Source organism: Protopterus annectens, chromosome 5.part0 (genome assembly GCF_019279795.1).
Source record: "Protopterus annectens isolate FY-2018-M chromosome 5.part0, PAN1.0, whole genome shotgun sequence".
NCBI lineage: Eukaryota > Metazoa > Chordata > Ceratodontiformes > Protopteridae > Protopterus > Protopterus annectens.
In genome coordinates, this window is record NC_056735.1 from 304,832,975 (window position 1) to 304,849,455 (window position 16,481).

The 16,481-nt window shown below is 39.3% G+C and overlaps 1 protein-coding gene across 1 annotated transcript in view; it reads left to right on the plus strand.

Annotated features, from left to right (window-relative positions):
- Positions 1–16,481, plus strand: part of PHEX (phosphate regulating endopeptidase homolog X-linked) — a 1,091,028-nt gene that overhangs the window by 1,064,881 nt on the left and 9,666 nt on the right. The window contains exons 19-20 of the mRNA XM_044072288.1: positions 3,467–3,532; positions 3,633–3,737. Of these exons, the coding sequence (XP_043928223.1) occupies positions 3,467–3,532; positions 3,633–3,737 (171 nt within the window). The remainder of the gene's footprint in view (positions 1–3,466; positions 3,533–3,632; positions 3,738–16,481) is intronic.

Below are 16,481 nucleotides of genomic sequence, written 5' to 3' on the forward strand. Positions count from 1 at the left end.
ATTACTAGGTAATCAATGCTATGAAATACTCTGTGAATTATTAGGCAATCACCGCTAAAGGTGCTAGTTACTAAGTACAGGATTGACTTGAGGAAATCTGGAGGACGCATAATGAACAGCTTCTTTGTGAGCAATTGCTGAATCAACTTGCAGGCTGTGCAATTCCTGCATTTAAAAGTTCCATTCCTCTCTGCATCTAACACTGAAGCCATAGCTGTAGAACAAAGGACAGGATTGATTAGGTTTCCTCTCACATATTCTTCTGATGTTAGTAGTATATGTGATATTGTCAAAAGGAACTGGGGTATTTTGGATACTGTAGATGGATTAAGAAATGTCATATATACTGTTCCATACTTTTCTTTTAAAAATAACAGATCCTTGAAAAGGCATCTGTGCTACAATACTTCTACTTTTAACAAGGTTTTACAGTCAGAGAGGCATGGTACCTTTAAATGCAGGAATTGCACAGCCTGCAAGTTTATACACTCTAGTCCTACTTACATGCACCCTAATATGCATTTTAAAATAGACACAAACGTTTATGCTGATTGCAGGACTAAGAGCATTGTTTATTTTAGTTACTGTACTTTCTGCCATGCTTTTTATGTAGGCATGAGTAATAAACAACTCAAAGAGAGGGTGTTGGAACATCAGAGAGACATTAGAAACAAGAAAGACACCAATGCTCTTGCTAAGCATATTATGCGCCATGGACAGGAGCATCATTTTAAATTCCTTGTGCTAGAGATCATTCCTGAAAGTTTAAGAGGAGGAGATCTTAGGAATCACACGGAATCTGCAGAGCAAAAATGGATTCTGTCTCTTAATGCTGATAAAATACCAGGTCTTAATGAAGTTGTCTCTCTTAAACCTTTTTTAAAAGCTAGACCTCTCAAACATATAGAGTATAGGATTGCTTTCTATACATATATATTATGTTTTTATATGTTTCATTTGCCTGCTTTCTTGTTGTGACATTTTTCTCTTAGCTAATTGATGCTTTTATCAGTGCCTTAATTGACTAATTCACTTATGCTATTTAACTGCATTTGTTACTAGTTTAGAAGAGTCTGATGAAGCAGTGAGAGCACACCGTGAAAGCGCTTACTCTCTTTTGTGTGCATTAAAGTTTATTGTTTTACCTTCAGCTGTGTTAGCTTTGGTACTTTTTTGTTTTTCTTAGTAGTTACGTGTTACTGTATGCATCTGTAATTGCTTGGGTCTGTGGGTGGTCCTCCCTTATGCAGGGGAATGACTGTAACAGTTCTCCATTCGCTTGATACAAAAACTGTATGGAGGTTAAGATTGAACAGTGTTGTTAGGGTCAACACACCATCTGTGGTTACATATCGACATGTTAATGTCAACACACTATCTGCGGTTACATATTGACATCTTAATGTCAACACATCCTCTGTGGTTACACATCGACATCTTAATGTTAACACCACCATATGTGGTGACATAGCAACATCTTAATGTCAACACACCATCTGTGGCTACATATCAACATCTTAATGTCAACACACCATCTGTGGTTACATATCAGCATCTTAATGTCAACGCACCGTCTGTGGTTACATATCAACATCTTAATGTTAACACCACCATCTGTGGTGACATATCAACATCTTAATGTCAACACACCATCTGTGGCTACATATCAACATCTTAATGTCAACACACCATCTGTGGCTATATATCAGCATCTTAATGTCAACACACCAACTGTGGCTATGTCTGTGGTTACATATCGACATCTTAATGTCAACCCACCATCTGTGGTTACATATCGACATCTTAATGTCAACACATCATCTGTGGTTACATATCGACATCTTAATGTCAACACACCATCTGTGGATACTTATCAACATCTTAATGTCAACACACTATCTGTGACTACATATCGACATCTTAATGTCAACACACCATCTGTGACTACATATCGACATCTTAATGTCACATCTTAATGTCAACACACAATCTGTGGTTACATATCGACATCTTAATGTTAACGCCACCATCTTTGGCTACATTTCGATATCTTAATGTCAACTCCCCATCTGTGGCTACATATCAACATCTTAATGTCAACACACCACCTATGGCCACATATCGACATCTTAATGTCAACCCACCATCTGTGGCTACATATCGACATCTTAATGTCAACCCACCATCTGTGGCTACATATCGACATCTTAATGTCAACACACCATCTGTGATTACATATCGACATCTTTATGTCAACACACTATCTGTGGTTACATATTGACATCTTAATGTTAACACACAATCTTTGGCTACATATCAACATCTTAATGTTAACAGTACCATCTGTGGCTATGTGTACCTTGCTGCCACTAGTTTTAACCCTTCCAAAATGACTGTCTCCAAAGTGTTAACTCAAACAGAAAGGAATTACCGTCCTCACAATCTTCTACAGAAATCACAGCAACTGCTCCTGATAGTAGGTCTAGCAGTTAAATACCTCCAAGTGGTAGCTCCAATCTAGTAGAGCTCCTAGCCCAGAAAGAACTAAGAGAATATTGTAACAACAATATGAAGCTAATTTTCAGTGAGTGACAGTTAAGTCCTTAAAAGTCTATGTGTCTACTCTGTCTCAGGTAATACTAAAATACCAAAAGAGAGCACCAACAATAGCAGCTACAGTTTCACAACTGTAGGATAAATGTTCAAAGTTTTCCTACCCAACATAAAAAGAAGGAAATTCTATAATGCTTTGCAATTTTCCAACAAAGGAATCCTTCAGATTTGAAGGCTCAGACCATGATTAAACAACAAAGTTGTAGAAAGCATAAATAGTTTTTTCATTGGTTAGCTTCTACTATGTGAACAACAAAGGCTTTATCCAGTGCTACAGGAGTTGCTAGAAAACTTAATGATGCACCCGTTATTAAGAAGGCAGTCATGTATTATGGATAACCGTTGTAATACTCTTCTTTTACTAATCTACTGGTAAGGTAAGTGTCTTGCTCAAATGGTTACACATCAGTTAAATGGTACAAGGCATGTTTTGTGCAAATGCAATGTTCTGTGCAAATGCAGAGGCATTTTAAAACATTGATTTCCTGTATATAGTAATACAATCTAGGAGGCTGATAAGATGAAACTGTATTGATTCATTTAAAACGGGTAGAACAAAATGAATGTTTTACAAACCACACAGTCCTGTAATTGCAAATGTAGTGTTCTGAATGGTGCAATCCTCTTGCTGTAATCTGATAATAAACCACAAGCCACACTACCATTCCTGAATGAGTCATACTTGTGTAGAAATGTTCTAAAATCTATACTGTGTTAAGGTCGGTTTTTCACAGAGACAGTGAACTCCCAAGTCTTTGATTTGTTATAATTGAAAGTGATGCATTTAGTAACCAGAGAAACATGACAGATTTTGTGTTAAAAGAATCACTGATGTAAATTTCTGTCTTTGCAGGTCAAAGGGAAAAGAACCTTAGGAGAAAATATTGCAGATAATGGTGGACTGAGAGAAGCTTTTAGGGTACAGAATGATTTTATATAAGTAATGGCAAATAGCAAATAAAAGTAATGGGGTTTTCTTGAAGAGATTCATTTTAAATGTTTATATATGTTTAAAACAGGCTTACCGGAAATGGATTAATGACAAGAGGAATGGTAAAGAAGAAGATCTTCTCCCGGGTGTAGGGCTGACAAACAACCAACTTTTTTTTCTTAGCTATGCTCACGTAAGTAGCAAGAATAATTTATAGTTATTAATTGGACCATATATCATGGGTGATAATGTAGCTTTAGTTATATATAACATTTAAAGAAACATGGGTATTTTAGGTTGATTATTCAAAAGATACATGTAAACAGGCATAAACAGAATATTTAGCTACAGTTTGCTGAAAGATATACTTCACAGGCTTTCGATAATGTTGAGGAGGGTATAGCCATAATGCAACTGTGCAACATTAACCAGTTCTAGTTAATTGCTTTTCAGGTTAGTGACATATGGCACTCAGTTAGGGACATAATTCATGTACTTTTCTGTTTTACATATATTGCATACTAACATATGCATGAACATGAAGGATATAGTTAAGCAATAAATTTCAGGATGTGCACTATATCTGATGTTATCATATTCCCTGCTGCGTCTTTGTATCTGCCTAGGTGTAGTTACTGTAACACTGCTGCAGAATTTTAAGCAAGCAATAATGCCCAACCGGGTCTGTGTTAAGGTGTAATTAACCCCTGTGGCAGAGGGCCTCTACATCCCTGGAAGGGTGTTAATTACACATTAACACACACCCTGGAGAGCATTATTGTGCTTAGAGAATGGGCTATCTGTAAAATTATTGTGTTTTACTCACTTATATATATATATATATATATATATATATATATATATATATATTGCTATATTTTTTAAGTATATTTTTGATGTAAAATAGTTCCTCTGCCTAATGTTTAAAACGTGCTGTAGTATATGTTAATGGTTTTAGAGGAAGCATTTTACACCCAAAATATAACATTTAAAAATAACCAGGTATTTGCTTTATTTTGTGGTCCCTTACTCCTAAATGATTTGGTTTGCAGTCACTGGAGATTGAAATTGCTAAATAATGACATACATTGAGCTTCAGACTTTTATTAACTTTAGAAAATTCATGCTAACATAAATCCTTTACTTAAGCAACTTTGTAATTTTATAAGACCAATAATTAAAATATGTTTCTGTTTTAGAGCCTTTGTTCCTCCTTTATTTTAAGCTTTACCAGATTTCTTCAGCTGAAATGTGCAGAGGTATGCAAATCTCTTTACTGCTCCTGCTGCCAGTAGTCATCTCACTCACTCAGTCTCACACATACACACACACATCTGTGCTGCAGAACAACACATGGTAATGAAAACCCTGTTATTCTAGCTACTTTCAAAGTTTATAAGAGCAATATTTAAAATCTGTCCCTATTTTTAGCCCTTTGCTTCCTCCTTATTTATGGCTCTGTCCAGATTTCTTGTGCCAAGAGGTATGGTTGAGAGGTACGCAAAGCTCTTATGTGATGCTGCAAGGGATCGCGTGATCACGATCACTCATCAATTTCTCTCTATCTCTCTCACACATGCAAATACACACACACACACGCACGCACACACACACACACACACACACACACACACACACACACAAACAGACACATGCACGCACACACACACACACACACACACACACACACACACACACACACACACACACACACACACACACACACTTTTTATTTTACACTTGCTAAACAGCAGAAGCACATCTTAGCGAGTGTAAAATAGTAGCTCACCTGATCTCTCCTTCATGCTCATACACTCTCACACACAGTCATAAATATATACACATACAATTTTTTTATTTTACTTTACTTTTATTACATTTTATACTCACTAAACAGCAGAAGTGCTGCTTAGTAAGTGCAGAATAATGGCAGCTATTCCATTTTCTTAGTTTGAGCTCCAGAGCAGCTTGATATGCTGATGTGAAGCGTTGGACACATTTTTCAGTGGGCATTACATGTACGTTAATAACCATGCTGGAGAACACTCATTCTCTATTCAGTGTACTGATGTACAGTAATCCCATTCTCTAATTTAGTATAAAGACAGTTATTTTGGACATATTACAGGTTCATAGGTTCATAGGTTGGTACTAGTCTATCGGCCCTAGGGCCTATACAATCCTAGCCATAACAATTCCCTGGCTATTTCTTCCCACAGTATTTACTTCCCTGGACCCCTGTCTAGCAGGGCGACTGATATGATCCCCAGGGTGAATTCCTTATCTCCCATCCAATCATCAAGGTTCCTTTTGAAGAGGGCCAAAGAAGCGCTCTGCTTGGCATGTATGGGCAGTCTATTCCAGAGTCTGGAGAGTCTCTGGGTCAGGAACCTATCTCGCCAGCATGTTTTGTTAATTGTGATGACAAGGTTTAGATCCCTGGAGTGTGTGTCTCTGAGGGACTGGGATTTCTTTAAGTGTAGCATGTTCAACAGCTCTGGGTTTGACATTGTACATTAAGCAGAGATTGCCTCTGAGTAGACAATATATGACAGAGTATAGGTGGAGTTTTTTTAAGAAGGTCAGCATAGGGCATCTGCTTTAGGCCTGTGATTCTTTTAGTGAGGAATTTCTGCAGCCTTTCCAGTTGTTGCAGATGTCTTGAGAGGAACATACCAAATGGGGCATTGTATTCTATAATGGGTCTAATGAGGGATGAGTACAGTGGAACAATGACCTCCTTTTTTCTGGATGAAAAGCCCTTAGTGATGAGGTGTGCCACATAGAAGGATTTCCTGACTGTTGTGGCAATGTGGTTATTGAAGGTGAGACCACTGTCCACCTGTGTCCCTAAGTCTCTTATCACACTTTCGGTGTTTAGTGTACTGCCACCTATGTGGTAATTCATGGGTACATGTTTTTTCCCAAAGGTGATAACTATACTTTTCTTGGCATTGAGCTTGAGCCCATGGCTCTGGCACCAAGCATCTGTTTCTGTAAGGCCCTTTTGTAGAATATGCACATCATTTGGGGATTCAATAATGGCTCCCGGTTTGCAGTCATCTTTGAACTTTGTTAGCCAGAGTCCCTTAGTGTTGGCCTGTACTTCATAGAAGTAGATGCCAAACAAGAGTGGTCCCAGGACTGAGCCCTGAGGTACTCCACTTGTCATTGTCTGGAGCTGGATTTGGAGTTGGCTACTTTTACAGTGTGGGTTCTGTCAGTAAGCCAGTTGGCAACCCATCGAGTGAAGTAGGGATTAATGCTCAGCTTAGTAAGTTTATCTATGATTCCAGAGTGGGGAATGGTGTCGAAGGCCTTGGCAAGGCTCAGATAGGCTGTGTGGACCACCTTACCCTTGTCCACAGCTCTGAAGATTGATTCAAAGAAGTCAATCAGGTTCAGGAGAAAAGATTGGCCCTTCACAAACCCAAACTGCATGGGGTCCAGTGTTTCAAGGTTGCCAATGTCTTTGTTTATAAGTTTATAAGTTCCATGATAATACATTCCATAATACATAAAGACAAGATGATCAGCTTTAATAATTGGCTCAAGTACTGGTGTCATTCTAAGGGGATCCAATGTCTGTCTGCCTGGGATGACATGTTGGACAAGCCATGCTGCTTCGCAAGGGATGGCTTACACCTGTCACCTCTGGGCTTCTGGATATTGGCTAAGGCTCTTGCCACCCCAATAGTGCCTTTTTTAGGCAAGGCTCAAAAGACAAACCCACCTCCTTAGAAAACAAAAATGGAAAAAAACTAAGGGTAATGCTGCTCAACGCCAGAAGTCTAAATCTCGAGATGCAGGCACTTGATGCACTCCTCAGCATGGAGAACATCGACGTCTGTGCAGTAACTGAAACCTGGTTCAAGGCTCCTGAGAGCACCCCAGCACTACCAGGCTATACCTCATATCATGCTTTTCGGCTCCAAAACCCGGGCCGAACCACAAAGGGAGGGGGAGTGTCCATATTCATCAAGGACACCCACACCTCCAGGTTAGTAGCAACACATGAAGCATCAGAGACCATACAGGTGCAACTAACCATAGGCAAAACTGCTATACAACTGGTAGCATGTTACAGACCACCCTCCCAATCTCAAGAACCCCACTCAGCCTTCCTGAAGACATTGGAGGATATGAATGTATCACAAAATACCATCATACTGGGAGACTTCAACTACCCAAACATAGATTGGGTACATTATTCTAGCCCTAATACCCTAGCCCAAAGGTTCCTGGAATTCATAAATTCAAATGCACTGGAACAACTAGTCACCTCTTCCACTAGGGGAGATAATATACTAGACCTGATCATCACAAACATGGGGACAAAATGCTCCACACCAAAAGTATACCCATCACTAGTGAGATCTGACCACAAACTAATCACCCTGGATATACATATCCCACCTCCACCCCCAGCACAAAAGACCACAGTGAAAAACTTCTCAAAAGCAGACTTCACTCTTCTTAAGACTGAGATGGTATCCTTTAAGCCCACTGTGCCAGTGGATACCACATCCCACAATGCTGAATCCTTCACAAATGCTTTCTATGGACATCTCCAAGAATGCATGGATCATGCAATCCCAAATAAATCCAAGTTCCTCTCCACCAAAGACAAGCATCCTGTCTGGTGGACCTCAGCCATTAACAAATTGTATAACAAAAGAAGGAAGCTACTGCACGTCAGAGCAAAATCCCATGAAGGGAAGACATCTATGATCAACATTAGCAGAAAACTACGTTCTCTCATAAAAACATCCAAAAAAACATCCAAGGCCAACTTTGAGAGAAAAATTGCTAAGGACACTAAAGATAACCACAAAGACTTCTTCAGCTATGTTAGAAACCTGGGTGGAAACCCTCATATATGCTCAGAGTTGGTTCACAACAACAAAAAATACACTGAACCCACAGATATTGCCAACATTCTGGCTGACAGGTTCAGTGCAAATTTCTCCCCTCCCTCACCCCCAAAAGAAGAAATACTTATCCCAGCTGAATGTAATCTCCCTGTCATCTCAGATGTCCAAGTGAGAACCGCCCTAAACAAAGCTAAAAACACAGCATCAATGGGACCTGACGGTATCCCTGGTTGCGTGTTACGTGAACTCCAAGAAGAGCTAAACCCACACATAAAAATGCTATTTAACCTTAGCCTTACTTCGGGATATGTACCTGAACACTGGCGTACAGCAACAGTGGTCCCACTCTACAAAGGGGGTGCCTCTACAGACCCCGGAAACTACTGCCCCATAAGCTTAACCAGCCTGGTCTGCAAAGCTATGGAAAGAATCATTATGGAACTCATAAACAGAGACATAGGGGACCTACAGACACTTGACCCCACCCAGTTCGGCTTTGTAAAGGGCAGATCCTGCCTTTTGAACCTGGTTGACTTTTTCGAAACAGTCACTAGAGCCATTGATGAGGGCAAAGCAGTCCATACAGCCTACCTGGACTTGGCTAAGGCCTTCTACACAATACCCCACTCAGGCATCATAGATAAGCTCAACAACTTAAACGTAAACCCTTATGTCACTAGATGGGTTGCAAACTGGCTAAAGGACAGAACTCATAATGTTAAAAATCACTGGAGCAATGTCAGACTCAAAGCCAGTCACATGTAGTGTCCCACAGGGATCTGTCCTGGGACCCCTCTTGTTCGGCATTTATTTCTCAGATGTTAAAGCAAACATGGGAGGGCTGTGGCTGACAAAGTTCACAGATGACTGCAAACTAGGCGCCATAGTCGATACACCAGCGGACACATACATCCTACAAAAAGGCCTCACAGAAACGGACAACTGGTGCCGGAGTCACGGCCTTAAACTAAATGCCAAAAAATGTATAGTCATCCCCTTTGGGAAAAACAAAGTACCCACAAATTATCACATAGACAGCAACCCACTGAGTACGGAAAAAGTAATCAGAGACCTAGGGACCCAAGTCGACAGCGACCTCTCATTTGACACCCACGTTGCCAAAGTGGTTAGAAAAACATTCTACCTTGCACACCTCATCATGAAGGGATTCACATCCAGATCCAAGGATGTCATTGTACCCCTATACTCCTCCCTCATCAGACCCATGATTGAGTACAATGCCCCATTTGGTATGTACCTCACCCGGCATTTGCAACAGCTGGAGAGACCACAAAAGTACCTCACCAAGAGGATCAAGGGTCTGCAACATATGTCTTATTCTGCCAGACTAAAGAAACTTCAGCTCTATTCAGTAGCATACCGCCTGCTCAGAGGTGATCTCTGCCTGACATACAAGGCCATGTCCAATCAGGATCTGATGGACATGCTCCACCTCAAAAAATACAAATCCATCAGGACCACGAGAGCTAAAGACTTAAACCTCGGCACAAGTATGAATAGGACATGCTGGCGGGATAGATTCATAACCCAGAGGCTTCCCATGCTTGGGAACAAGATCCCAGTTCGTATTAGGCAGAGCCTCTCGCTGACTCTCTTCAAGAGAAATCTTGATGAGTGGATGGGAGATCGTAAGTTTATCCCAGGGGTCACATCTGTGTCACTGCTAGACAGGGGCACAGTAAACTAATTCTATTATATAAGGGGACCTTCATTGTGTCACTACTAGACAGAGGCACAGTATTCTAAATTTATTCTGTACATTTTTTGTACCATTTCATGGGGTGGCAAAAGCCACATCACTCTGGCTAGGCTTACAAATGCCCCAGGGCAGATAGCCTAGTACTATATTATGAAACTATGAAACTATGGCCTTGCAGATCAGGCTCGTCAGACTGATGGTGTGGTAGTTCCCGGGATCCAAGGTGGATCCCCCTTGTGGAGTGAGATAACTGTAGCTGTAAGCACCTCAGTGGGCATGAAGTCTGAGATGAGGCTATGATTAAACATGACACTTAGGTGAGGTGCCAGTTCATTTTATAGTTCATGTAGTGCACAGCTTAGGATGTCATCTGGTCCCATGGATGCTGTATTCTTAGCTTTGGAAAGTGCATTTTTTAAATGTGTGGTCATGATTACTGGAATTTGGCAATCTTTTGGTATTGAGATGGGCTCTTTAGGGGGTGAGAGGGGGGTGAAGTTTGCACTGAATTGATCTGCCAGGATATTGGCAATATCCATGGGATCAGTATATTTAATGCCATTCTGTTGTAGCTCAGAGCAGATCTGAGCATTGCCATTTAGATTCTTGACATAGGTATAGAATGCCTTGTGGTTGTCTTTGGAATCTTTGGCAATTTTATTTTCGTAACTAGCTTTGGATGATTTTATGAGGGATCTCAGCTTCTTACTGAGGTTGGTAAGGGAGTTTTTTGCATGCTGGATTAATTTAATTAAAAACACATGTGCCGTATGTGTACAGGCAGACTGTCAGGGTTGCAGGAGACAAAATCATCAATAGGGTAAAATAAATAAAATAAAAATGGCCCAGCGAGTGTGAGAAAAACCTTATGCTGGCATGTAGAGCAGTATGCACAATATGTAGTTATTTCTTTATTTATGTATCTATGTATGAAAGCATTTATTTAGTTATCTATTTGAATTTGTTAACTGAAGAAAAACACTAATAAAAAAGATTACTTTCAGTCTCAGCCCAGCGAGAAGTAAATAAGGAAAACAAAGAAACTCCTGAGAGTGTCATCCTTCAGATTCGACATAAAATTCAGGTCCCATCTGCTTGAGTTGGTGGTGGCTCAGGTGGATGCAAAAATTCCTGCTACACCTATCAACAATAGTAAGGTAAATCTCATGATTCCCTGGTCTGTTCTCTCTAGTAGTATAAATGCCCCTTTGGGCCTCCCTTGAAAAAAGGCTACTAGTCTAGTGGGACTAGCCTGCTCAACAAAGGATAAATAAATAAATATGCCATTATATACAATGCAGTCAGAATGACTGTTCAGTTAAGTTGCATTTGCAAGGATGTCATGCAAACATGTTAGGATGTAGCTTGACAGAACAGAGCCAGATTCAATTATGCAATGTGTCCATTTAATGAGTGGTGGCATTTGCAGGAAACATTATCTTAAAAACAATATTTAAGTTGTGTGTGGGATTTTGGGTAAGAAAATATTTATTTGAGATTGGCAGGGATAGATTTCCATACTTCAGGGTGTAGTAACGAGATACAATGATCTGTGCAATGTAGTTTTTAGGAGCCTGTAGGGTAGGATCTATGTGACTTTGATTTCTGAAGTTGTTGGAAGAGGAAAGAAGTGTAGATAGGGTGGAGAGAAGGGGGTGATAATCTTGACACAAGGTGTCAGGGGGCGTGATCAGTAGTACTATTATGTGAAGGCTGGCACTGCATTTGTGATCTGGTCTGAATAACTGTAATACACTGTGTATAGTATATAGAGTTATCGGCATTAAGAAATGCTCAGTAATATGGGTGTGATATGGAGCTGAAGAATGCTGCTTGTTACACTTAGTAGTTTGCTACAGTTTAAAGAAGGATCACATTTTTGGCCCTCAGGTTCAAGGGTAGAAGATGACTTCTTTTTAAGGTATAAAGGTAGTTTGCTTATGTAGATAAAGAAGAGAAGGGAGCAAGGATGTAGCCTTGTACTTGTTCTTGCTTTATTTTGGCCATCTGTGAGATGGATGAGTTCGTAGTCATCCTTGTTTTACTTTGGCTATCTGTGAGATGGAAGAATTTGTAGTCCTTGTTTAATTTTGGGTATCTGTGAGATGGATGAGTTTGTAGTCCTTGTTTTATTCTGGGTATCTGTGAGATGGATGAGTTTGTAGTTGTCTTTGTTTCATTTTGGGTATCTGTGAGATGGATGAGTTTGTAGTCCTTGTTTTATTTTGGGTATCTGTGAGATGGATGAGTTTGTAGTCATCCTTGTTTTAATTTGGGTATCTGTGAGATGGATGAGTTTGTAGTCATCCTTGTTTTATTTTGGCTATCTGTGAGAAGGATGGAGCCTTATAGTCATCCTTGATATAATTTGGCTATCTGTGAAATGGATGAGTTTGTAGTCCTTGTTTTATTTTGGCTATCTGTGAGATGCATGAGTTTCTAGTCCTTGTTTTATTTTGCGTATCTTTGAGATGGATGAGCTTGTAGTCATCCTTGTTTTATTTTGGGTATCTCTGTGAGATGGATGAGTTTGTAGTGATCCTTGTTTTAATTTGGCTGTCTGTGAGATGGATGAGTTTGTAGTCATCCTTGTTTTATTTTGGCTATCTGTTAGAAGGATGCAGCCTTCTAGTCATCCTTGTTTTAATTTGGCTATCTGTGAGATGGATGAGTTTGTAGTGATCCTTGTTTTAATTTGGCTGTCTGTGAGATGGATGAGTTTGTAGTCATCCTTGTTTTATTTTGGCTATCTGTTAGAAGGATGCAGCCTTGTAGTCATCCTTGTTTTAATTTGGCTATCTGTGAGATGGATGAGTTTGTAGTCATCCTTGATTTATTTTGGCTATCTTTGAGAAGGATGAGTTTGTAGTCATCCTTGTTTTATTTTGGCTATCTGTGAGAAGGATGGAGACTTGTAATCATCCTTGTTTTAAGTTGGCTATCTGTGAGATGGATGAGTTTGTAGTCCTTGTTTTATTTTGGATATCTGTGAGATGGATGAGTTTGTAGTGATCCTTGTTTTAATTTGGCTGTCTGTGAGATGGATGAGTTTGTAGTCATCCTTGCTTTATTTTGGGTATCTGTGAGATGGATGAGTTTGTAGTCCTTGTTTTATTTTGGGTATCTGTGAGATGGATGAGTTTGTAGTCATCCTTGTTTTAATGTGGCTATGTGTGAGATGGATGAATTTGTAGTCATCCTTGTTTTATTTTGGGTATCTGTGAAATAGATGAGTTTGTAGTTGTCCTTGTTTTATTTTGACTTTCTGTGAGAAGGATGGAGCCTTGTAGTCATCTTTGTTTTAATTTGGCTATCTGTGAGATGGATGAGTTTGTAGTCATCCTTGTTTTAATTTAGCTGTCTGTGAGATGTATGACATTGTAGTCCTTGTTTTATTTTGGCTATCTGTGAGAAGGATGGAGTCTTGCAGTCACCCTTGTTTTATTTTGGGTATCTGTGAGATGGATGAGTTTATAGTCGTCCTTGTTTTATTTTGGGTATCTGTGAGATGGATGAGTTTGTAGTCATCCTTGTTTTATTTTGGCTGTCGGTGAGAAGGATGGAGCCTAGTAGTCATCCTTGTTTTATTTTTGGTATCTGTTTGATGGATGAGTTTGTAGTCCTGGATTTATTTTGGCTATCTGGGAAATGGATAAGTTTATAGTCATCCTTGTTTTATTTTGGCTATCTGTAAGATGGATGAGTTTGTAGTCATCCTTGTTTTATTTTGGATATCTGTGAGATGGATGAGTTTGTAGTCATCCTTGTTTTATTTTGGCTATCTGTGAGATGGCTGAGGTTGTAGTCGTTCTTGCTTTAATTTGTCTGTCTGTGAAATGGATGAGTTTGTAGTCATCCTTGTTTTATTTTGGCTATCTGTGAGAAGGACGGAGCCTTGTATTCATCCTTGTTTTATTTTGGGTATCTGTGAGATGGATGAGTTTGTAGTCATCCTTGTTTTAAGTTGGCTATCTGAGAGATGGATGAGTTTGTAGTCCTTGTTTTACTTTGGCTATCTGTGAGATGGATGAGTTTGTAGTCATCCTTGTTTTATTTTGGGTATCTGTGAGATGGATGAGTTTGTAGTCCTTGTTTTATTTTGCCTATCTGTGAGAAGGATGGAGACTTGTAGTCATCCTTGTTTTAGTATGGGTATCTGTGAGATGGATGAGTTTGTAGTCCTTGTTTTATTTTGGGTATCTGTGAGATGGATGACTTTGTAGTTGTCCTTGCTTTATTTTGGGTATCTGTGAGATGGATGAGTTTGTAGTTGTCCTTGTTTTATTTTGCCTGTCTGTGAGAAGGATGGAGCCTTGTAGTCATCCTTGTTTTAATTTGGCTATTTGTGAGATGGATGAGTTTGTAGTCATCCTTGTTTTATCTTGGCTGTCTGTGAGACGGATGACTTTATAGTCGTCCTTGTTTTCTTTTGGGTATCTGTGAGATTAATGAGTTTGCCATTGTCCTTGTTTCATTTTTGCTATCTGTGAGAAGGATGGAGTCTTGTAGTCATCTTTGTTTTATTTTGGCTATCTGTGAGATGGATGAATTTGAAGTCCTTGTTTTATTTTGGGTATCTGTGAAATGGATGAGTTTGTAGTTGTCCTTGTTTGAGTTTGGCTATATGTGAGAAGGATGGAGCCTTGTAGTCATCCTTGTTTTCTTTTGGCTATCTGTGAGATGGATGAGTTTGTAGTCATTCTTGTTTTAATTTGGCTATCTATGTGATGGATGAGTTTGCAGTCATCCTTTTTTTAATTTGGCTATCTGTGAGATGGATGAGTTTGTAGTCATCTTCATTTTATTTTGGCTATCTGTGAGATGGATGAGTTTATAGTCGTCCTTGTTTTATTTTGGCTGCCTGTGAGATGGATGAGTTTGTAGTCGTCCTTGTTTTATTTTGCCTGTCTGTGAGAAGGATGGAGCCTTGTAGTCATCCTTGTTTTAATTTGGCTATCTGTGAGATGGATGAGTTTGTAGTTGTCCTTGTTTTATTTTGGCTGTCTATGAGATGGATGAGTTTGTAGTCGTCCTTGTTTTATTTTGGGTATCTGTGAGATGAATGAGTTTGCAGTTGTCCTTGTTTTATTTTTGCTATCTGTGAGAAGGATGGAGCCTTGTAGTCATCCTTGTTTTATTTTGGCTATCTGTGAGATGGATGAGTTTGTAGTCATACTTGTTTTAATTTGGCTATCTATGAGATGGATGAGTTTGTAGTCATCCGTTTTTTAATTTGGCTATCTGTGAGATGGATGAGTTTGTAGTCATCCTTGTTTTAATTTGGCTATCTATGAGATGGATGAGTTTGTAGTTATCCTTTTTTTAATGTGGCTATCTGTGAGATGGATGAGTTTGTAGTCATCCTTGTTTTATTTTGGCTATCTGTGAGAAGGATTGAGCCTTGTAGTCATCCTTGTTTTATTTTGGCTATCTGTAAGAAGGATGAAGCCTTGTAGTCATCCTTGTTTTATTTTGGGTATCTGTGAGATGGAAAAGTTTGTAGTCCTTGTTTTATTTTGGGTATCTGTGAGATGGATGAGTTTGTATTCATCCTTGTTTTATTTTGACTATCTGTGAGAAGGATGGAGCCTTGTAGTCATCCTTGTATTATTTTGGCTATCTCTGAGAAGGATGGAGCCTAGTAGTCATACTAGTTTTATTTTGGCTATCTGTGAGAAAGATGGGGCATTGTAGTCATCCTTGTTTTATTTTGGCTATCTGTGAGAAGGCTGGAGCCTTGTAGTTGTCCTTGTTTCATTTTGTCTGTCTGAGTTGACTTTTACAGAGAAGTGGCCATTAGGAAGACAGTTGTGGAACCAAGATAGTGCATCTAAACTACTGCCTATCTCAAGTGGGTGATTTAGTAGTAACTTGTGATTTACTAGATCAAAACATTTGTTCAGGTTGAGAAATGTAGCACCTGTAAGTTGTCCTTTGTCCATTCCTAAAATAATTTGGCTTGTGAGTGCCCAAATGGCTGTAAGTATTATGTGAGCTGTAAAGTATGCATGCTGTTTGAATAAGAGGAGTTGTACTTGGTGATGTAGGATGGAAACTGGATGTAGATTAGTTTTTCTTAGCTTTTATGTTGGGTAAAAAGTTTGGATATTGGACAGTAATGACAGAATTTGGAGATACAGGATTCTTGCATGAGGGGTTGGTTCGCTATTGCAAATATCCCTATAGCTGACATATTTTAACAGCAAAACAACCAGCAAGTCAGCCACCAAACTCAAAACTTGTGAAATAATATGTTTAATACCAAAGTAGGTTAAAAACATTCACAGTTTAGTGCTTTCATCTGTAACTCTAAAACTTCATCTGAACTATGAATATACTGGTT